The sequence below is a fragment of the Rhinolophus sinicus genome, linkage group LG10 (assembly GCF_036562045.2).
Source record: "Rhinolophus sinicus isolate RSC01 linkage group LG10, ASM3656204v1, whole genome shotgun sequence".
In the NCBI taxonomy this organism is placed as follows: Eukaryota; Metazoa; Chordata; class Mammalia; order Chiroptera; family Rhinolophidae; genus Rhinolophus; species Rhinolophus sinicus.
In genome coordinates, this window is record NC_133759.1 from 44,238,132 (window position 1) to 44,262,272 (window position 24,141).

General features: G+C 50.2%; 1 protein-coding gene across 1 annotated transcript; it reads right to left on the reverse strand.

Annotated features, from left to right (window-relative positions):
* Window positions 1-286: 286 nt before the first annotated feature.
* On the reverse strand, window positions 287-12,506 carry CAV3 (caveolin 3). The gene is made up of 2 exons (XM_019748245.2): window positions 12,207-12,506; window positions 287-1,033 (listed from the first exon to the last, which is right to left on the reverse strand). The coding sequence occupies exons 1-2, from the start codon at window positions 12,318-12,320 to the stop codon at window positions 692-694; spliced, it is 456 nt and encodes a 151-aa protein (XP_019603804.1). The 5' UTR covers window positions 12,321-12,506; the 3' UTR covers window positions 287-691.
* Window positions 12,507-24,141: the final 11,635 nt, after the last annotated feature.

Below are 24,141 nucleotides of genomic sequence, written 5' to 3' on the forward strand. Positions count from 1 at the left end.
CCCCCTGTAGCCCAAGGGCCATTTGCTTCTGTTGGTGACCACTAGCTGGCGTGGGGGAGCAGAAGTCAGTGGGAGATCGTGTCCTAAGGAACAAGGGGGAGCGGGTATGCAGGCGACAAGAAAAATCCCAAGAGAAACCAAACTCTGCTCCCGGTCTTGGATATGGCCAAGAGAAGGGCCAACCAACTTGCCCCGCTTCTGTTTCTCAGGGCAGCGAAGTATATTTTTGGAGCTGATCAGGACACACACTCACCTTACGGACACATGAAACATAGCATTGTCCAGATGCAGCCGAAACCCTTTATTGGAGCCACCCTCCCAACACCGACAGTCACCGGTGGCTTTCCTGGGTGGCGCGTGTGGGCAGGTCAACCCTGGGTGGGAACTGAGTGCTGGTTTGTGCTGTTACAGTACACATGAACGCAAAGACTTGCAGTAGCTGCCTCTTAACAAATGATCTTGCCTCGTGCACGGTCACGGGGACATCGTGGTGGGATGGGGGTGGAGGGAAGGGCCACTGTGCTTCTGTGGTGGCTCTGTCTTTCTGGCTTTCAGAAAACTCTGTGCTCCTGTCTTGGGGGGAAGCAGCAGTCCCCACAGAGAAAGCTCCCCAGCAGCCCCCGGGGAGCAGTACCGTGGGACCAGCCTGGCCTGACTCCCCTGCCCAGCGCCCCCTTGGCCCCACCTGGTGTTACACTTCCTTCCGCAGCATCACCTTGATGTTGCTGCACATCTGGCCCAGGGCGGCGAAGAGCGGGTTGCAGAAGGTGCGGATGCAGAGTGAGTAGATGTGGCTGATGCACTGGATCTCGATCAGGTAGCTCTTGATGCAGGGCACCACGGCCCAGATGTGGCAAAAGGAGATGCACGCGAACAGGAAGCCCCAGAGCAGCGCCAGCGGGACGCCCAGCAGGGTGGACAGCAGGCGGTAGCACCAGTACTTGGAGACGGTGAAGGTGGTGTAGCTCACCTTCCACACGCCGTCAAAGCTGTAGGTACCCACAGGTTCTGCGATCACGTCCTCAAAATCCACCTGCAGGGGCGGGAAGGGCATCCTTAACCACAGCACCACCCACCTGCTCCTCAGCCTTCACTGTGAGTGTCGGGACCCCCTGCAGGGTTCCCAGCCCTGCCGGCCCGGGGCCCACCCCTGGGGACTGGCTCTGCAGGGCCAGCAGCGGGCTCAACCCCTCGCCTTGCAGGTGGGTGAGCAGGCCCGAGGGCTGAGGGACGCGCTTCAGGCCAACAGTAAGTCAGAGGCAGGCCTAGAGCCATGGCTCTCAGGTTCTATTTGATGATCCTAGGGAGTTGGAAAAGATGAATGGGGTGCCTGCTGCTATGATGGTGGGTAGGCAAAGGTTCCTGCCATCCCAGAGCTTATGGCGGGCAGGTGTAGCACAGTGATCAAAGCGCTCGGGTAAGGGAAGGACGGGGTGGGGGGCGGTGTGCACTCACCAGGGGACATTGAACTCAGCCTGGGGAAAGGGAAGGCTCCCTGGAGGAAGAGTCGTCCAGCTAAGCTCTTATCTGAAGGCAGCCAGATGGAGGGAAGGGTTTGGGCAGGAAAAGTGTGCTCAGGGCAGGAGGAGCAGTAACTGCTAGGAGCTGCCAGGTCAGTGTGTGTTCTCAGGGAGATGCAGGTGCTTCCAGAAGGCTGAGTCCAAGCGCAGACAGCGGAGTGAGGCTGGGGAGGCAGGCAGGACGACGTCCTGTGCTGGGCAGCCTCTGAAGGCCTTCGTGCAGGAGCAGCTCGCTCTGGCCGCTGCGGCTGGGCCGTGGTGTGTGTGTGTGTGTGTGGACAAGCTGGGAGCCATGAAGAGTCCAGGCGGGACCTGGTGGCAGCCTGCTTTGGGGTGGTGGCAGCGAGTTGGAGAGAGGTGCACAGCTCCGAGAGTTATTTTAGGGTCTGGCATGTGGCCAAGCAGGGGCCACGCCATCCTGGCTGGTAGAGGAGTCTGGTGTCTGAGTGTGGCTGGCTGGCCTGAAGCACCATGTGGAGGAGGCTGACTTGTTTCCCTTGACCTAGTCCTGCAGGGACTTCAGTGTCCCTCCCCTCACTGCCCACACGGGCCTCCTCTGCAGCTGGAAGGAACATGGGCACTCAGAGAATCCGATACACGCATCCCTCTGAAATGGTGACTGAGGCCCCATTTGGGGAGTAGGAATCTGGTCAGTGGAGTTGAAGAAAAAGATGACTTCTAGCCACGTCACTTCACTAACCTTTCTTGAGTCCCTGTTATGTAGTCAGTACTGTCCTAGCTGCTTTATATGTGATGTCATTTAACATCCCTAAGCCTTAGCTGTCGTTATCTGTAAAATGGGGGGAGTGACCATCTTCAGTGTTCTTGGGGCATTTTTAAAAAGTTGAATGAATGAATGCACAGCTAATCAGATTAATGGGAGAAGGATCCCCATGGAGGCGGGGGCGGGGCACAGTTCAAACGTATAGTTTTCCAGGGCGGGCCCCTTCCCCACATTTGTTGAGGGGGAGGGGATTCTCTCCTCCATGCACAACGTTATTATTAAAATTGATTTTCATTATCAAATATCATAGCCACATTGCAGAAAGTTAAGGGAATAGCAAAAAGAAAATGAAAGCATCTCCGATTTGTATTTCTCTAGTACTAAAAAGATTGCTTTGGCGCTTTTCTTTCCAGTATAACTATTTTGGGGGAGGGAGTGGACATAACTGGGTTGTATGTACAAGGTTGAGTCCTGTTTTTCTCTCATGAATAGATCCTGGGCTCCTGCGCCAGGCCTCAGATTCCTGGACCCCCCTGAGGACAGCTGAGGATGAGGCCCTTCCTAGGGTGGTTTGTGAATGGGGAACAAAGTTCACAGGGTGAGAGTTCAGGCTGCAGGTGATGTGGAAAAGCTGACTCAGGGAGTCAAGTCTTCCAGGACCCTCAGCCTGCAGCATTCTCTGCTGGTGCTCAGTGACAATCACTTAACTCTCATAAAGCCCCCTGGATGACAGGACAAGAATAGGAACAGAGTCCTGGTCTCCTTGGAAGGATGGCACTTCTTCCTGGAGGGCTTCCAGGAGGTGGTGGCTGGCTGGGAATTTGGGGGACTGGGATTTGGAGGCAGACATGGAAAAGATGTGTCATAGATAGTTAGAAAAGAGGGCCCAAGTTGTTTGGGGAATGACTAATGGGAATGTGGATGGAAAGGGCTGGCATCTTCTACATCTGGTTTATACGGGGCAAAAATCCAGAGTTGCTGATTCCTGGGGGAGCTTTCAAATCCAAGAAGCTGAGGAATATAGGCCAGGGGACCATTCCAACCTTGACCTGGGTACCCCTACCATAAGTATTGAGGTTCAAGCTCCTGGGTCCAGGAACCAACTAACTGAGGTGTCCTGATATCTGCAGCCGGCCCGTCCTCCATCGTGGCCCATGCCCTGGCCTGTGCCTGATGCCTCATAGCACCCAGGCCGGCTTCTGGAGCATGCTGCAGCCCCAGGAACTTTGCCAGAGGAAGGAGGCATTTGGGCAGAGACACGCCTCCCTGCCTCTGTCCCAGCAGGCACGCCCTCCTTCCTTCCCTCTCCCACTGAGCACCTGTGGCCTCTCCTGCCTTTCTTATGGCTGTTCCTTACGAGAGTGCCCTCCCACTCACAGGTCACCCAGCCCTGCCTCCTCACCCTACAGGTGGGCAGTCGGGCCCGAGGAGGGAAGCAGGGCCCAGACTGAATCTAGGCATCCTGATTCTAGGCTAAGCTTTTCCCATTGCCCTAGGCAGGGTCAGACCCACAGGTAGATGCTGCCCCCTCTGAGGTCTGGTCCTTGTCAGCCAGACACCTGCCCCAAGGCACAGCCCCCAGCCTCTTCTTCCAGCCACCTACCTTGCTCCCAGCAGTCAGCACTTTCCCCGCAGCCCCTTTGCAGCCCCGCCTGCTTTGTTCATTTATCTTAGAATATTCCTTCATTTAACACATTTGATTATTTGTGTCTGGCCCCTAAGAGGCAACAGAAGGGCAAAGAGCCCTGACTGAAGTCACACTGTTGTGGTTTGAGTCAGGCTCTGTTACTTATTGGCTCCATGACCTGCAGCAAGTGACTTAGATTTTCTATGCCTCGCTTTCCTAGACTGATCTCATAAAGTTTGTCAGAGGGTTAATAAGTTAAGACATGTAAATACTCAGAACGCTGCCTGGCACAGAACACCTGATTAAGAATTATGCTGCTGCTGGTGGTGGTTGTTACAGAGTGCTTTCTTCACCAGGAAGCTGGAGTCCCAAAGGTAGGTCTGCACCCCAACGCAATTGCTGATCTGAGTGACTTTGGCAGATAACCTCTTTGGGCTTCATTTCCTCATCTTTAAAATGGGTTTGCTATTTCTTACAACCTTGTATGAGGAATAGAAATAATTTTTCATCCATCCATCCATCCATCCATCCATCCAAACAAGTATTTATGAAGCACCCACTGTGTGCTAGGCACACTACCTCTTGGGCAATGATTAATACCTGCAGTGTGGTAGGTGCTCAGTGATGGTAATTATTTGTTCAATTGCTCTGAAGGTCGTAGGAAAATATATCTCAGAAAATCTGTTGACATCCCAGATCACAAATATGAGAACTCTCTAGCCTACCTAGTGTGTATGTGTGTACACGCGTACCTCAGCCGGTGCTGATAAGATGGACAGAGTCCTCTTTCCTGCATTTTCTGCTTATGGTAGTAATAATCCTACCCCCAAGGATCTCTTGGTTGTGGCTTTTAATTATCGTTTTCCTGCAGCAGCCATTGGTGCTGACATTTGAATTCTTCCCAATGATTGCCTTTGGGGGCGATGCATGGGGCAACTGCTCTGTTTTCTGCGAATCAGAAAATGTGCCCTCCGAGGGATGGGCTGTGTTGGGAGGACAGCTGTTCCCCTAACTTGGATTAAGCATGGAGACAACTTTGGTCATAGCGCGCTAGTTTGGGGAGATGTATTTATAAGACCCAGCTCAGGCAGCTCTAGGCAGTCATGCCAGTGTATCAGAAGCAACAGTGACTTCATTTCTTAATTCATTTCCAGAAGCGGGAGGTGAGATAGCTTTTTCAGGGAGGGTGGTGGGGTAGGGTCTGCATCCACTGGCTGAGCTTCAGGGCTTGGTGTGCAGCTGGAGGGAGGGGCTGGGCTGCTCATTCAGTTGGTGTCCCCTTCTCTGCCATATTTATTTTTGGAACAGCAAGAGAGCCAGTTGATTACTCAGAACCAGCCATTGCAGCCCCCGCAGTCTGCAAGAGGGCAGGGAACGTACAGATCAGCAAGGCAAGCATTGCCAGAGGATTGGGGGGGTGTGCGGGGGAGGCCAAAAGCCACACCCTGTCAAAAATACCTCCCCCAGAGTCCCACATGACTCAGTCCTTGGGCATCCAGGGCACTGGACTATTCAGATAGGGTGTCTGTGGTGGGGGAAACAGCTCTAGGCAGGAAGATAGACATCTGGTTCTAGCCCGCACTTGACCGCTGAGTTACTACTATGTGATTTTGGGCATGGTGCTTTCCTTCTCTGGGCCTCTGGGAGTTTTTGTTTTTGTTTTTAACTCTATACTGAGAGGGCTGGGCTGTGATCCCTCGGGACATGGAGTTAGTTTTAGAGTCAGAAGACCCAAGGGGGTGGTTTAGGTTTGCTGGGTCTTACTTTTCTCACTCACTATTATCTTTTATTATTTATTCTTTATTATTTATTCAAATAATTTAAATGAAATTATTCAAATAATAATTTTTATTATTATTTAATAATTATTGTTAAGTTATTTGATAATAATAAAAATTGGAGCTCACATCGTGGATGTCTATTTTTTCATGTGATTTTTCTAGTAATTTTTATTAAATTTTACAAAAGTATTGGTGCACAAAGAGATTGGAATAATAATAATAAAACCAGTCCTCACCCAGATGGTTTGAAAAGCACTGGCCTATAAAGTAGGACGTTAAAATGAGGAGATTGCAGCACAACAGCTGCAAAAATGGCAAAGCTTCCCTTCTTGTGTCATAATTGGTCATAACATAAACAGAATTCTGTGCAATCGGGGATCACCCTAGTAATGGCCACACTTTGGCACTTGTGGATGTCAGTTTCTGGCCATGTACGTTATATCTAGCATTTCACCCAGCAGGTGAGGGACAAGCAAGGTGGAGCCTAAGCTGGCCTGACGTCAATTCCTGTGCCTGAATTTCCTCTGCCATCTCCCTGACCAGGGTCATCACAGGACTGGGTACCCCATCAGGAGCTGAGGCACGGAACACAGCACAGGCTGATTCTCAGGGTGGGAGGAGGGGCTCAGGGATTCACTGGAGCTTGGGGTCCAGAGCACCCCATGGGGGTGGTGGGGAGGGGCCTGGGACACCTGGGCCGGGGCTTAAAGGGACTTAGGTTTATGTAAAAGAACTGCAAAGAGAGCAGGATAACAGAGCATTTCAGGGTGAGAGAAAGGCCCCTGTCAGAAGAACTCCCATCAGGTCTCATAAGCCCTGTCCTTGCCCTTTTTCCCATCTATTCCCATGTCTCTTCTGCACTCTCAGGCTCTGTCTTCAGGAAAGTGGGTGCAGGTGGAATGGAGAGCACTGGAAACAGCCTTGGATTGAGTTCTAAGCTTCACTGTGCACCAGCTTTTGGTGGGTGACTGGCTAGTCTCCAAAGACAACCCCCAATTAGTCATGATCATCCATATCGAGTCTGGGCTTGCCCTGTGACTTGCTTTAACCACCAGAATGAGGTAGAAAGGATACTGTGCCAGTTCCTGAACTAAGCCTTAAGAAGGTCTGGCAGCTTCTGCTTTTGGGAGCCCTGAGCCACCATATCAGAAGTCCACTTTTATCCCCTGATTTAGAGACCAGTGGGGTTGGAAGTCCATTGCTACACCCTTCTCTAGAGACTGGAGGAGAGGCCATGTGAAGGAGAGGCCCCAAACTACACAGAGCTGGAGGCCCAGCCATCCCAGCATCCCTGCTGAGCCCCACCCTCCAGCCAAAGCGCTAGGCATATGAGTGAGCCATCTGGGATGTTCCAGCTCAGTAGAGGCCCCAGGTGATTGCAGCCCCAGATGCCATCTGACTGCAGCTGCATGAGATGCCGGTGAGACCAGCAGGCTGCCCAGCTGAGCGTAGTCAACCCACAGAACTGAGAGATCATTAGATGGTGGTTGCTTTAAGCCATTGAGTTTTGGGGTAATTTGTTACACAGCAATAGATAACTGATATAATAGATAAGTTTGTCTTTAGGGAAAACTGGTGATAATAGACTCCAGGTTTATCTTCTATTGGATAAGGGGGACTTGTTTGCCCTTGAAAGTACAAAACATTCCCCAGTTCTGCTGAATAAGAATTTCTGATGGCAGGGCCCACAAATTTGCATTTTAACAGGCTCCCCAAGAAAGTGGACCAGATTTTTGAAGAACTCTAGACTAGTTGATACTCAGAAGTCCCCATAACACTAAGTCATAAATACCTCAGTGTGAGTTAGTCTAATGTAACCCTTCCTTGAAGTACTTGACAGAGGGTAAGACATTTCTGAAAGGAAGGAATTGCCAATGAGGAATGACTGGCAGGTTGGATGACCTTTCATAATCCAACTTTAACCTGCCCCTTCTGCCTTCTCTCCCACAAATTCCCTTTCAGGTAATTTGTCTTAGTCCCATTTTTCTCCTGTGGACAGAGTAGCAAAGAGATTTCATCTGTGTCCCAACTCCGCCAAGCTGACGGTCCAGGGCTTCCTGGAAAAGTGCTGTGATCTATTAGTAATGTCTGCCATGGACACAGGTGGTGAAGAGGCAATACCCACCCCTGACGTTTGCCAACTTTGCCCAATATTCTCCTCAGTGTTGTGGCCTTTGCTTATTTTGTTTCCTCTACTTAGAAAACCTTATTCCCTCTTTCCACATTTAAATGTTTTCCCATTTTTAAATGTACCTTGGCTAATACCTCTCCATGAAGCTGGCTCCTGGTTTTCCCATATAAAAGTAATGCCTCCCTCCTTAACCTCCCTTGACATCCTGTTGACACTTCAGTTGGCACTAATTTATGGCATTTAGCACCTCCCATTACTATTCTCATTAGTTTAGTTTCATCTCCTCTGTCAGGTTGGATTCTTCTCAAGAAAACGGAGGAAGAACCAGGTCAAGTTTATCTTTCTGCAACAGGGTGTCCAGATGGGCCCGACCTGGGAGCAGAGCTTGTAGAACTGGTAGTCCACCAGACCCTCTAGGTGTCTGCAGCCTGAGCTGGTAAGCAAAGGGTGTTGCTTGTGTGTTTTTCTGCAGGAGGAGGGTGTTTGGTGGCAGGTATAGGTTTGAGGTGGGATGGAATCTAGAATGTTGGGTTAGGATCATATCTGTCCCATGCTCTGTTTGAAGGGCTAGCTTTGAGTGTCCAAGGAGAGACCAGTTGGGGCCAGAAACTCAAGGACCTGCATGAGCCTTTGGGCTCAAGCGTCACTGCATTAGGGCCTGGGTGCCTACCGTGTTTCCCCGAAAATAAGACCGGGTCTTATATTAATTTTTGCTCCAAAAGATGCCTTAGGGCTTATGTTCAGGGGATGTCATCCTGAAAAATCATGCTAGGGCTTATTTTCCGGTTAGGTCTTATTGTCGGGGAAACACGGTACATGTGAGGTAGGAAGAAAGCGGGCTGTTGATGAGACAGCCCTGAGCCCTCTGAGAAATAACTCAGGAGGACTTTGGGGTACGGCTGGGGTCCTAGGAATGCAGGGGGAAGAGGGCTGGAGGCTTTACAATGTGGGTCTGAAGGGAAAGGTGTCTTCACTAGTGAGCTAAAGAGCCCAGGGGACCACTGGCACAGATTCCCCCCCCCCACCACAGCCTGGCATAGGCGTCTGTCCTGCTCATCCCCACCTCCTCTGAGACAGCAGAGTAGCTGGCGTGTAGCAGGCAGTCAGTATTGATCCATGGAATCAATATTCCACAAACGGTGGTGATGGTGGGGGGCAAAGGGAATGGGGTGTGCTACCCCAGCTCCTCAGCTCGAGTCCCCCATGAGCCTCCCCTCTTTCCTAGGCCCAGCTCTGAGCCTTGGAGACCAAGTTCAAGTCTGTTGGACTGTACAGGCCTCCCCCTCTGTCTTAGCACTCATTTTCCAGCCTGGGTTCAAAGGCAGCCCCAGGCCTTGCTTGGGGAAGTTTGGGGAAGTTTTGACTCTGGAAAGTCAGAAGGGAGCACCTCTCCTCTGCTGGGGGTCAAGTCCGCAGACACAGTGGGTCTATCTGCTACTCTTCATCCTTGGCTTTTCTGTTTGAAACCTCAGCAGCCAGCCACTATCTATACCAGAGACTCAGGCCCAGAGAGGAAAGGAATTTGCCCAGAGTCACACAGCAAGTTAGTATCAGGGCTGCGACCGGAACTTCGGTCTGCATCCAGTCTTATTCCAGCATCTTCCTGTGTCACTCATCCTAGCCCACGTGGAGCCTGTTACCACATGTGACACCACCCCTGGCAGGTGCCTCCTGGGACTTCATCTCGTCCCCTGTCTCTCTCCCCACCTCACTCCCTTTTCCTTCCCTCTCCCTCCATCTTGTCTTTTCCCCAGTTGATGAAAGACGCTTGGTGATCCAATCTCTCCTCTCTCCTTCCTTCCTTCCTATCTGGAGTCTCTCACAGACCATTGTACCACCTGAAGTCTGATCGAACCTGTTTGTGGTACTTATCTGACTCCATTTTAAGATCTCTGTTCTAAATTTCAAACCTTTCATTTGTCACTCATTGAAAACAAAAGAAAGAAAAAGTCAAATAACTCCCCAAACCAGCGACTGTTCGATAAATATACCAAGTAATAATCTCCTCTCAGCAAGATTATCAGGCCTCTTGCTTCCCTCGTGAGGGATGTTTTTTCTGGGGCTCAGCCCCCGGGGAGGGTGCATGAGCAGCTGCATCTGTGTGGCCTCCCATCCCTCCCTCGGGTCATAGTCTGAGCCTGGAGCCTGGAGCTAGCTCAGTCCTGGCTCAGTAGGACCCAAGGGCCGCTCTCCAGTTGTCACCTATTGTGGGTCTCCTTTGGAAACCACATTCTCCCCTGGGGTCCTCTTCTCCATCCCCAGGAGCTGGCTAGGGGCCACCAGAGGGGCCCCGGGTGTAGAAGTTGGCACTGGCTTCTTCTCTTGTCCTGCAAGTTCCTATAGGTTCCCTCTCAGCTGATGTTGCTCATGTGCTTGCTGTGTGCCAGGCGCCGTGTTAGGCATTTTCGAATCCCTTGTTTCATTTAACCCTCTCATCTTATTTCTATTGCGTTTACCCAGTGGAGGTAAACGATATTATAATCATTTTATAGGGGGAAATTCAGGCTCAGGAAACCTAGGAGACATGCCTAGTGCCATCTTTTTTAGGTAGAAGAGCCTGGATGTGAAACCAGATCTGTTAAATTCAAGTCCAGGACTATTCCCTCTAGGCCACACTGTGCAAACCAGGACAAATACTATTTGACGTCTGCATGGTGGTTTTCAGCTTGCAAAATTTGCTCCTCAACTTCCCCTTTGCAGTACTTTTCACACTGTGCTGTAATCACCTCGTCTCCATTACTAATGACACACATGTATATATGTATGTATAAACATAATAATAGAATAATATGAGCTGTTCTGAGGAAATGCCCAGAGTGAAGTGGGGGCATAGGGGAGGGAGCTACTGACTGCCTGGAGGAGTTGGGGAAGGCTTCCTGGAGGAGGTGACGGTTGAATTGGGTCTTGCAGGCCAAGCAGGGCATTCACCATGTGGAGGAGAGGAGGTGGGTGGCCCTGGCATAGACACAGGAGTATGTTCTGGTGGGTGTGGCTGGATCCTGGTGTGTTGGAGTTTGAGAGCCACGGAGAGAAGTTAGACTTTCTCTAGCATGGGAGGTGTCCCATTGAAGGAAGGCAACGAAGGAGGTGCTTTAGAACAAGTCATTAGCTCACAGCCACCTATCCAGTGGCTGTGAGCTTTGAAAGCTTGCCCTGTGGCTAGTACAACTGGAGAATTCTAAATTTTGTTGAATTTTAATTAAAATGTAAAAGCTGTTACTCAATTCTATGACTGGGAAGCTTTGGAGAATGTTTGGAACAATTTGGACACGTGAATCGATTTGGCCATTTCCACAGTACATTTATGAAATCTAAACGCAGAGCAAGGATTTCTGATAAAAATTTGGCGTCTGAACTGAGATGCACCCTAAGTCTAAGATACACACTGGATTTTGAAGATGTAGAAAGACTGGACGATAGTTCATTGCTAGCTGTTTTATATCAATTACATATTTTAATGATACTATTTGGATATATTGGGTTAAGTAAAAAATATCATGAAAATTAATTTCACCTGTTTGCTTTTCCTTTTTAAAACACTGGCTGCTAGAAAATGTACAGTTACATAGGGTGATCATATAAAGCGTTATGTTTCCATTGGATCGCGCTTGCCTGAAGTTCTGATGCATTCAGTAGGGCCTGGGAGGCCCCAGGCAACTGCCCTTTTAACAGCCCCTCCAGTGGTTCTGATGCAGGCGGCTGGACACCCTGCTTCCAGCAGCTCTGCTGTAGGAAGTTCCCTATAGGTAACCAATGGAAGCTGGAGTGAAGGTGTGGGCCTAGAAGCAGCCAGGCGAGGAAAGAGGCGTGGCCGGGGGGAGACTCCCCGAAAGTTTTCCATCCTCATCTGGGCATTCGCTTTCAGGGGCCTGAGTGCCCTCTGACAGGCCTCTGCCCCAGTCTGGCCACTGGACCAGGGGTCAGGCAGGCAGCTGGCGTGAGCTCTGGGCATGGCTCCCATACCTGGTGGGTGGACACTGGGCAGTGCTCCGAGGGAGTGAGTGCCCTGTGAGGGCCACCAGCCCTGCTGGAAGCCGCCCTCTGGGGATTAGCCCTGTGCACCCTGTGGGGACCGCAGAAATGCCCCCTGGCACAGAAAAGAACCCAAGTTGGCCACCTCGCTTCATCCTGGGCTGAGGCCCAGGAGCGAATGGGAAGAGCTGCAGAGTAGTGAAGACTTTGTCACTTGCCTCCCCCCCACCCCCCCAGTCAATGCCTGGGTCACACGTGTGTGACTCTTTGCTCTTGTGTATGTGAAGGGTCTTTGCGGGGTGCACAGCTGGGTTTTGGGAAAAGAGGAACAAGGCTCTTTTCAGGGAAGCTGCCTGTGTGTGGAGCGGAGCCCTCCCCTGTCTAGCACCCAGTGCTCTGCAAACCAACACCCTCCGGGCGGGCGGCACCCGGACAGGCCCGCCCAGCCTACCTTCACTATGTCCTCGTTAATGTTCTTGGGGTCTCGGTTCACCAGGTCGATCTCCTTGCAGTGAATGTCCTTGATGATCTGGGCCTCCAGGTCTGTGTGCTCTTCGGCCATCATCGCGGAGCTGGGGGACCCGCGGAGCAGATGTGAGCCCCGGGACTGGCCGGGGCTGCAACGACTTGGGGCAGGGACACCAGTTCAGTGTCCCCAGACTTGTGCCCCTGCCGGCTAAATAGGCCCCACCCAGCATGCCAGCTGACAGCTGTCCCACATAACTTCAGCCTGCCTCTCACTAAAGCCTCTGTGGCAGGCCTCCAAGCTAAAATTAAGACCAGAGCTCTGCTGGAAGGCCCAGCACTCCTTAAAGGGGGCTGCTGCAGGCGCTGGGCCTCACGCAAGGAGTGGAGGGCCTGGCATCTCCTGCTGCCACCAGGCAGCTTGGCTCTGGGTGTGAGGTCCTGGAATTTGCCCCTCTGTGTCAGCGGTGGAGCTCCTCTGGGAGGGGGTGGGGGGGTTTGGGCCCCAGCTTTGCCTCTTTCTGGCTACGTGTGCTTGGGCACACCTCCCCTCTCTGGGCCACCATGTCCCTACCTGTAAAGTGGCCCTAATAATATTATTGGGGTTTTGTTGTCCCTCGTTGAGAGGAGGAGATGAGCTCATATGTGAGAAAAAAACTTCATAAAGAAACTGAAATGCTATCTGGGAGGGATTCGCATTAGAGTAGTTAGGACCCAGCCCTGCTATTTGGTGGCCTGGTGCAGGGCTGAGCCTTCCCTACTTCTGGGCTTTTCCCTTGCACAGGGAGCTGATGGACTGTGGTGTGGTGTGGGGCTGGGGGTGAGGCAGGGAAGGACACCACTGATGGGGTTACCTACCCTCCTCTGCCTCATTGATGCTGGGTGGAATGGATGTGGAGTCCATATTAACACTGACCCCTTGTCCTGGCCCTTGTGACAGCTTCCAGGTTACCCACGGGCCCCAGACACAGTGTGGGCGTCAGTGGGGTGCAGCTCTCTGAGGTGCCTGCTCAGTTTTCCTGTGTCCTTTTCCAACTCAGCCATTACTACTTGAAGGCTCTACAACTTGAAGAATGAAAATTCTGAATCCCCAGGTGTCAGGGTGTAGGCATCCATTCATCCATCCACCTACTCATTCGTTCAGGATTTGCTAACTGCTGGGGATAAGCAGACCCCCCAGGCTCTGTCTCTGTCTTGAGGAATTCACAGTCCAGGGGGACGGATTGATCAAAAATAAGTAATTATAATACAGCCTGGCAAGTGCTGCAGATCACAGGCATTTTACAAAGAACTTCCCTTAGAAGTCCGTAGGAGGCAGTGGCTTACTCTCAGGGCATTCGGGAAGGCTTCCTGGAGGAGGTGACTTTAGAATTAGGTGTTAAGAACAAGCAGGAGTTCACCACATAGAACATTTCATGTAGAAAGCTATAGCTATCAGAGGACTAGTATGAACTACAATGCTGAGAAGTGCGTGGTGGCTGGAGCATGGGGTTGTCTGGGGGCGGTAAGGCAGGAGATATGGCTCTGTTGGGGCCTGGGTGTGAAGGATCCAGAATGTCATACTATAGATTATGGATTTTATCTTCAAGCCATTGAAGACTTCAGAGCAGCAGAGGGTCTTGTGTGTGTGAGGAACATCACTGGTGATTGGACCTGGGTGAGGTTTGAGGCAGAAAGAGTGGTCAAAAAGCTGGAGGTGATAAGGGCTCTATCAGTAATTGTGCTTTGCTGCTCATAAAGATGCAAAATAATCGTGGCTTGTACAAGGTAAAGACCTTTTCTCTCTCACACATATTACAAATAGGTAGTTCAGAACTTTTATGGTGGCTACATGATGTCATTAGGTGCCCATAGCAGACCTCCATCTTTCTATTCTGCTATGCTCAAAGCCACCTCATAAGATAGCTGCTGCTCTTCCAGCCATTGTATCTGAGTCTAGACAAGAGGAAAGAAGAAAGGGTAGGGGAAGGAAAAGGCATCTGCCAGCTGAGTCAGTTCCATTAGAAAACTTTCCCAGAAGTCCCACTTGACAACTTCTGTTTACTTCTCATTGGCCACACCTCTTAGCAACGGAGGCTAGAAATGCAGATTTGTAGCGGAGCCCATTGTCAGCCCCCACGGTCTCACTAGGGGTAAGTGACAGGCAATTAGAAAACTCTGTTGCTAAATCTCTTAGGAATGATCTCCCCTCCCCCCCAATCCTCCTGCCTGGGGCCCCTAGGTCCTGGGGATGTGCACCTCTTCCTGCGAAGAGATTGGGACAAAGAAAGAATGTTGTTGCTTGTGTTCCTGGGGAAGATGGCAGGGATCTGAGCCCCAGCTTGAGCTTTGTCTGCTGCCAGACCGGATATGTCTGCTGAAAAGCTGGGGCAGCCAAATGGGGCTGCTGCGGGGTCAGCAGTGTTGTTACAAGGAATGGGGAAGCCACCTGGAAGAGAGTCATCCTACAGGAGAAGTGATGGGAACAGATAATAGTAATGATTCTGGAAGATTGTGTATTTCAAATATGGCTACATCGATGCTCTTACAATGGGACTGATATGCCTTCCACCAAGAGATGGGTCCATGACTCCCCCTTTAATGTGGGCAGGGGTTTAGATTACTCACCCATAGACCACAGCAGAACTGATGCTTGTGACCTTGGGCCAGGCCATAGGAAGGACACAGCTTCCTGGTTCTCTCCTTTAGGATGCTTGTCTTTGGAACTCAGTTGCTATACTGTGAGGAAGCCCAAACTAGCCCATGTGGAGAGACCACAAGGAGAGAAACGAAGGCCCCCAGCTATCAGCCAACATTGACTTTCAGGTGTGTGAGGAAATGAGACTTTGGATGACTTCAGTCCCATCTGCAAGTCACCCTTAAACCTTCATACTTTCTAGCTTCCCAGACATCATGGAACAGAGACAAGCTATTCTCTCTGTGCCCTGTCTGAATATATAAATGACTGAATCCATGAGCATTCAATTTTTTTTTTTTTTTATGTCACTAAATTTTGGGGTAGCTTGTTCCATGGTCATAGTAACTGGAACCATGAGCGATAAGTAGAAGTCAGCAAACTACTGTCTGTTGAGGTTCACTGAGTGCTTGTGTCATGCTAAGGCATCTGTGGTGCATGTAAGTTGGTTCCTTTGTCACGTGCAAGTGTCACAGCCTTGAGCTGGTGTTCAGTCTGAGGGCTAAGGTTGTGGGGCAGCTAATACACATTTTGGGTTCCAGAGGAAAGAAATGCTGTGGCCTGAGGTAGCCAGGGAGTGCTTTCTGGAGGTGGCAGCACTTCAGCTGGACCAGAAGAATGACTGTTTTCAGAGAGACAGAGTGGAAAGAGCCAGACGCCAGAGGCAGAGCTGTCTCTCATTTCATTATGACAATCCTGTTTCCAAAGATGATGGATAATAGATAGAAAGAACACTTAACCCAGGAACCGTTGATCATGAGGTCTTTGCTTAGCCCCATCACTAACCAGCTTTGTGACCTTGGGGCAGCTATTTCCCTTCTCTGTGCCCAGTGTTCTCATCTGTCATATGTGGCTGGTGATCCTGCTGCATCCTCACACCCAGGGAGAAAACCTAATGGGGTCCTGGCAGACCCGTGTACCCATGGATAAACTGTTATGAAGAACACACTGAAAGATAAAGCTTTCAAGGGTGATGCTCTGACATGAGGACGCAGTAAAGGAGGGAGAGTGACTTTCCAAAGCCCATTTTGTGCCTGGGGTTTTATGGAGGACACCCCGTTCTTCTTGTAAAGGCGTTTTGTTGTTGTTGGTTGGCTTGCTAAGGGAGAGGGAGAAAAATCTTTGCAAATGGGATGCGCAGGGAGACATAAATTTCTGGACTGTGAAAATGGGAAATAATAGGAAAGATGATATAGACCGACTTACTGAGAAAGTTGTGGCCCTTTGATCTGAAGACTCAATTAACTGTCAAATTTAAAGCTACCACTAACCAGCAAGATTTATCACTTATGTGAAAGTTTTCAAGATAAGTAAGGCCAGGATGAATGGTAGAAAAGGAAACTGTTTTGTTTTTCTTAGGAGTTTTACATGTAGGCAGACGGCTTTTATTTTCTGTTCGCTACTTGGCTGGCAGAGTCTGCTTTTAGAAGACAAATCACAGCATCCCAGAGCTGAAAGAGACCTGGTTTCTGCATTCGGTGAAGAAACTGAGGACCCAAAGAGTCTTGGTTAGGGGAAGGGAAGAGCTTGGGGTTCAGAGACAGAAGAACTGGGAGTGATTGGCCATGTGCCAATCAGCAGGTCCCTACCCTCCAAGCTTCAGTTTACTCATCTATACAATACAGATTAGAATCCCATCTCTTCTTACCAGATTTTGGTACCTGGTTCCTACTAGAGATTTTGGAGAATTTTGGAATGGTTCCCAAAAAGGACAATGTGATCTCAGGATGTATTAACAGAGATATACCATCTAGAAAGATGGCGGTGACTGTTTTATTCAACTCTGCACTGGTCAGACTATTTAAGAGGGGTCTTGGGAAACTAGATCCTACCTAAAGAGGGTGAGTAAGCTGGTGCAGAGCTTGAAACATGTCTTAGGAGAAACAGCAATTTTGGGCTAGAAAGAGAAGATTCAGGGGAGAGAGACAGAAGACTATTACTCCAATCTCCGGACATTCAAGGGATGAGATTTATTCTGAATGGTCCCAAGGACAGGTGAGGAAGTGGAAGAATTTGGCTTCATTCAACTTCGTACCCGGCTCATAGTAGGCCCCGTGATGCTGATGGCGGGTAGGATTACCAGTGAGGGTATCAGGAAGAAGGGTTCCTCAGTTTTCCAGAAATATAACAGGCTGTTTCAGAAAGGGGTGAGCTTCCTGAGGCCAGAATCGTTAAGGCAGAGAGTGAAAGGCAGTCACGGAGTGGAAAAGTTGAGGGACAAGCAAACTTTGGGGTCAGATAGCAAATATTTTAAGCAAGTCTGGCAGTGTAATTTACAGGACTTGGTGAAAATGTGGGACCCTTGTTAAAAAAAAGAAAAAATGAGTAAGAATGTCAAGAGAGCGGCAGTAGAGCATTAAACCAAGCTTGTGGCATCTAAGCCCAGGGCCTGTGGATTGCACGCCCATGAAGTTGATCCTGGTTTTAGGCTCTGCGGGCCATGCAGTCTCTGTCACAACAATTCACCTCTGTCACTGCAGCACAAAAGCAGCCACAGACAGTATGGAAATCCAGGGGCATGGATGTGTTCTTCTAAAACTTTGTTTATGAAAATAGTGGCTGCCAGATTTTGGCCTGCAGGCTGTAGTTTGCCGACCCTCTTTACAGTCCTGAGATGGGTCATCAGAGCCACTCCTGAGTGACAGCCGGCAGCCTCGGTCCATTTTCGAGCCTCCACAGCATTGCTTCTTTCCCACCTTGCAGAAGATGATCTCTGCCTTGAGTCCTACATTTCATTGGGACGCCGCAGATCCTTACCTTCCTTTGGAGTAAATGAACTCTCCCCCTCAAGGGTAGTTGCCAAAACAGGGGAGATGGCCCTGCCATTCTCAGGTAAAATCCACTTTGTCTCCAGGTGACAGAAAAGAAATGGAAACTTTGCCAGCCTCAAGGACCCACAGTGACGACAAAACCACACTGGAGCAGGTTCCTGATCTTAATTACCTTCCAAATCCGTTTTTTAATCTTAAACGGAAGATTGTTTCTAGCCTGAATCATAGGAAGTATCCTGCCCCCTGCTTCAGATAATTACCCCAGAACCTGTGAGTTATGCTTATTGATTGCAATCATTGTGGCCCCGCTCCTGGGTGAACAACGCCACCCGAATGACCAGTTAAACCAGAAGAAAAGACCACAGGCTCCATGAAGCCAAACAATTTCCACCACACAGCCACCTTGCATCAGTGGCTTGGGGCCTATTTCTTGGGCCAACACTTTTAACTCTGTTTAACCAAAATCTATCTCTCCTTATCTAGGGGCTGATGGGATACAAATGATGCCCCCACAAGACTTCCAGTACATCCGTCTAAAGAGGTCACCATGGCCTGCCGGGCGGATCCCGAGACCCCCTTCTCCTCATCTAAGATAAGACGGGGCGAGAGTCCCGTGAATTCCCGATAGGCAGGGACAACGGCCGCACTCAGCAGGAAGCAGACACAGAAGAAGAGCTCTCCTGTCCCTCAACCTCCCATAGAGATTTATGAGGATCACGTCTCTCAAGGGGGTTGTAAGGCAGGCAGTTAGAGACAGGAACTGGGTCTCCCATACGCCCAAACACGTCAGGTAGCATTCCTGCACATCCAACATGGTCTACGAAGAGTGAACACCCAGAAGACCTCCCCTCCTGCCCAAACCTTTCCTTATCTACCATAACCATCAACCACTATGAGGAACCTAAAGGAAACAGAACACCTAACTGGATTAGACCAGTCGCTCACACCTGCACAGTAAAGGCTACAACGACCTTCATCTCACCTTAGCCTTATTATACCATCATTATAATATACATATGCCTGAAAGTTCATTAAAATTATAGCAGACTGAATTCTGGGAAGGAACATGTGCAGTCTAAAAAGATGAGGGAATAGCCTCTTGTCAATCACAGGTGCCAATCAAATGGTCCCACACCTGGAGAGGAGTAACCCATTCTAGAGAAAAAAAAGAAAAGAAAACCCCCAAGCTCTCGCTAGCCGAGGGCTCTTGAACCACAACTTCGCGCCCGGCCCGCTCTATGGTATCTCTTTGGAGTGTACTTTCGCTTCTAATAAACTGCTCTTTACCACTGTATTTCTGTGTCTCATTCAATTCTTTGCTCAAGATACCAAGAACCTGGACACCACGCCGAGTAGGGCCTGCTCTCCGGTAACAGAGCCAAAGAAGTTTGGGAAGAAGGAAGTGGCAAGGATGTGGGAAAGGGGCAGTGTGATACTGTGACTTATAATAACAAACATATATTTTGTTTTCGTCCCCATTCCTGGTACAGTCCCACACCCCCAACCTCCTTGGAGGGGAGAGGAGCTACACGTTGCGTTCTATCATCAATGGCCAGTGATTTCCTCAATCCTGCCTTTGTAATGAAGTCTTCATAAAAACCCAAAAGGATGAATGTCAGAGAGCTTCCAGGTTCGTGAATACATGGAGATTCAGAGAGAGTCGTGGGCTCAGAGAGAGCACGGAAACTCTGTGCCCCTTCCCCCTACCTCCCTATGCGTCTCTTCTATCTGGCTATTCCTGAATTACATCCTTTCATAATAAACTGGTAATCTAGTAAGTAAACGATTTCTCTGAGTTCTGTGAGCCACTCTAGCAAATTAATGGAACCCAAGGAGGGGTTTGTGGGGACCTCTGATCTATAGCCAGTTGGTCAGAAGCCCAGGTGACAACCTGGATTTACAATTGGCACCTGAAATATGTGTGTGGGGGCAGTCTTGTGGGACGGAGCCCTTAACCTGTGGGACCTGATGCTATCTCCAGGTAGATAGAGTCAGAACCGAGTTGAATGGTAGGATACCAGCTCTTGTCTGAGAATTGCATGGTGGTGTGGGGAAAAAACCCACACTGGGTATTAACCTCCTGCCCTGGAGAGGTGCTGAGGAGAAAGTGGCTTTGGAGTTGGGGCAGGGAGACCAAGGGACATGGGGGAGAAGAAAGCTCGCAAACTGAGAGAGAAGGATAGAAGCATTAAAGGAGATGACTTGTGGAAGGAAAAGCAGTGGCCTCATATGCTGCCCCAGGGCAGGCTTGTTGGATTTATCTGAAAGGATCCAACTAGAAGTCTTTCCTTTAAAAAAGGCAGGTTACCCGGGGAGTTCCTGAGCTTTTCAAGGTTTCTGATTGTATGCTCTGAAGAATTAATTGTACTGGCCTCTTCAGAGACCAAAAGAGACTTCTGGAAGGAATTGATTCAGGGGAAATGAATAAGAACTGGGAATAAGTAGTTCCTTTGAATTCAGCTTTTTGGAGACTAACTAGTTCCTGGCACCCAGTAGGGGCTCTGTAGGTATTTACTGAGTGAATAAATGGAAGTAATACCACATTGATTATGTCTGGGAAGAGAATGAGAGCAGAAATGCTTGGCCAGAAAAGTCTGCAAATGGAGGGTGATAGAAAATGTTGTGCTTTGTTATATATGTTCATGTGCACTCTACGGGTCTGGGACCCTGGCTTCTCTGGGTTTACTTCCCCTGGGGACAAGGCACGGATTGTGAACATGGGTCCAGCTCCACTCCAGCTGAATATCTGCTCCACCAGCAGGGAGGTGGCTGCCAGCATCTGCTTGCTCTTGGCCTCTGGAAGCGATTAGGAGTGGCTATTGTCGGGCACACGAAGGACTCATCTCAGAGCTGAGTCAAGAAACATGGGCAGCTGTGAGCTGGATTCCCAGTGCTTTTGAATTGCGTTTAAGGCCATTGTACTTCTGTTAAACACAGAAAATCTTGAGATGTGTGTTTTTGAGGAGAAGAGACATAAATTGGGTTGTATAAATTCAGATTCATCCTGGCTCTGCCACGTACCCAGTGTGACTTTGGGGAAGTGACTTCATCTCACCATGTCTCAGTTTCCTCCTCTGTAAAATGGGGTGATGATGTTTCCCTACTCCTAGGGTTAAGTGAGTGAACACATGAATGAATGGAAAGCACAGCACTGCCCCGCACATGGCAAGAGGTGGCTGCATTGGTTATTGTTGTTACTCAACGGTAGGACTGTTATTTCAAATGGAGGGAGGGGTGCCATTAGTTAGTTACATGTTTGTTGAATGAGTGGACTCAGAGAATTAGACACTTGACACTGCGCTAGACTCATTGTATCCACTCTCATTGGGTCTCCATTATAATGCTTAGCAGAAGGTGGGAGCTCCTGAGGTTCAGAGAGGTACAGTAATGTGCCAGCGGTCACACAGCTGCTAAGTGGTTGTGCTTCAAACTCAGCAGTGCCAAAGCCTTCCCTCGGCCACAGTGTGGTTGTGAAAGAGAACGGTGTGGTCTGTGGTTCGCAACTGAAGATGGCCTTTCGGTGGAGAGTGGGGGCCAACCTGTGTAGAGAAGCTCACAGGGATTCTGGGACAACTTTTGCAAGGGGGTTGGAGGGTCCTCACTTGTAGTGCGAGGCAGGAGCCCCTGGGTCTGATCATCTGAGCACTCGCCAGGCTTTCACCTTAATGGATCTGACCCTTGTGTGGAGTAGCGTCCCAAGGGGTACTTTGGGGTGCAGCTGGGAGGGAAGGCGCTGGGGAGAGGTGCTGGTGGGTGGGAGCAGCCAATGAGCACTGACTGACAGTGGTAGCATATGAATACTCCAGGATGGGGAGGATTGTGTCAACACTGCCTCCTAGAGGTCCCCAGCAGGGTTACACTCCAGTCACTCAGTGGCAGCTGGCTTGAGAGCACACCCTTTATTGGCACCTGTTTTTTGCTGTTATCACTTCCCCACTCCCTCAGCAGTCTTCCTTGCATCTCCCACATAAGTAACTTGTGCTGAAATCCTGGTCTCAGGGCTTTTTCTGGGGAACCCAAACTAAAAGAAACTACCTGGCATCTGGTAGACAGAGGCAGGGATGATGCTGGACATCCTATAATGCACAAGACCGCCCCCCAACACAGGACTGTCGGCCCCAAAGTCAGTAGTGCTGAGGTTGAGAAACCCTGTTTCAGACAATGGCAGCTGCTCACCCTGGCATGATTCTTTTGGCAGGAGGGAGAACCACCCCTCAGGACAGACCCTCCAGAGCAGACGCAGCCCTGGAGACTCACCCGATGGCACACGTCAAGGCCGCCGGAAACAGAGGAGAGCAGTTTCTTTTGGAGAATGTGCCAGCATTTCAAGATGTTAGTGAATCAACTGGAAGGAACCTCAGGGAAGTAACGTCAGAACAGAGAAATCTTGGCTGCCTGATTGCACAGGTGAGGGTGGCAAACTCAAGAAATTATGAGGTGTGAAAAGGAAACAGCATGTTCTTGTCTGGAATCGAAAACGAAAACTGGCTAGTAGAGAAGCCACAGCCGTCACGCCCCCACCCCCCAGACTCTCACACCCCAGGAACTCCACCATCTGCATTTTCATGAGTCTGGAGTCCAGGTGGCCATGAAAGTAAACCTAGACATCAGGCCAGAGGCACAGGATGTAGGCATAGCTGCGGGCAGGGAGAGGCCGCCTGAGGGGGCTGGTTTCTGCAGGAGCTCGACTGGCTGGGTGCGTGCTGGACTTGGCTTTGTTTCCCCCCCACCAGTACCTTCCAATGGCTCTGCCAGGTCGCCCCTTCCCTCTCGTTGACACCCTGGGCAGAGCTTCCAGCCTTCTGCTCTCTTTCGGGAATTAGCCTACTGGAGTGCTGGCAAGATAATACATGTCTGGGTGGTTGGGCCCATATGTAAATGTTCCCCAAGCTGTGTCCATATTAACCAGCATTTCTTAACCCTCTATGGGCATGTGAAGGCCCTGAGGGCTTTGTTAAAATGCAGACTCTGACCCAGTAGTCTGGGGCGGGGGCTGAGACTCCATTTCTGACAGGTTCCCAGGTGATGCCTCGGCCCCATCTAGTGCTGTCTGTAGCTGTTCCCTCTGGGTAGACAAATGGCAGATGCCCTAACCCATGCTCTCTCTGTAGGGGCCTCCACCCTGGCCCCCTGAGCTACACTTGGCCTCATCTGGGGTCCTGCTCCCATTCACACCACTGGGGCTCTCTTGCCCTGGCAGGCAGCCCTCCAGAGTCCCCTTGGAGCCTGGGGACATGCATGCATTCTGGGTGTCTTAGCTTGGGCTGCCGTAACAAAATGCAACAGACTGGGTGGCTGTGGGGACAGAGTCCCTGAGAGCAGTTTCCAGGCTCTCGGCCTCACGTGGAAAGGTGCTGGCTCGGCTATTAGATGGCCATCAGCTGTAATCAGATGGCCATCCGCTGTGGCTGGGTGGCCATGAGCTGTAACCAGTTAGCCATTAGCCACTAATATAATTGCCGTGGCTAAGCTAGGGGGTTAGTTGGTTGGTTGGCAGAGAAGCGGACGGCGGATTGCGGATCGTGTGGCTCCTGCTTCCTGTATCTCCAACCAGCCACCAACGATAAATAAGGGTATGAACCCCCCATCCATGGCTCCATGGGTGTTCCTTTTTGGCCTCACCATATCCTGTGTTCTTAGGTGGGGAGCGGGACCAGAGACCCTGCATGACAGTGTCTTACACAACAGACATTTATTTCTTACAGTTCTGGATCTGGAAGTCCAAGATCAAGGTGCCGGCAGATAGGGTGTCAGGGGAGGGCTCTCTTTCTGGCTTGCAGAGGGCTGTCTTCATGCTGTCTTCATGTGGCAGAGAGGGAGAATGAGTTCTTTGGTGTCTCTTCTTATAAGGACACTGGTCTTATTAGATCAGGACCCTGCCCTTATGAGTTCACTTATGTTTTATTATGTTATTATTATCTGTTATTTATTTTATCATGTTATTATTATCACTCCAAATAGTCACATTGCAGGTTAGAGCTTCAACATATGAATCGGGGAGAGGAGGGAAGTGCAGTTCAGCCCAGAGCACGGGGCCCACCCTCTGCACAGATTGCTCCTGCCAGGTGGTGCCTTAGGCTGTGGGAAGGGCCAGCCCCAGGCTTATGCTTGCATACCCACAAACCTTGGGGCCTTCAGTCAGGTGCTACCAAAAACTCTGTTAACTCCGTTAACGCTTAGGGTGGCCTTTGAGATTCTGTAGCTCAGCTGAGATCCAGCCCGGGAGGGTTCAGCTATGTCCTCATCCTGCAAGCTCTCCCCAGCCTATCCAAATGTTCTCCTGAGCTTCCCTCCCACTTTGTTTGGGAGGCACAGGAGGGATCCCCTTTTCCCTCACCCTTGGGAAAATGCCAGGGTACCTGTAGCAAATTCCTTCCAAAAATTGCCACCCTCCCCTTACATAGGTAGTGGCAGGTGATGAGTTTGACAAATACCCCATTTGGTCACCTTTTAAATAAAGATTGATATAGCACTTG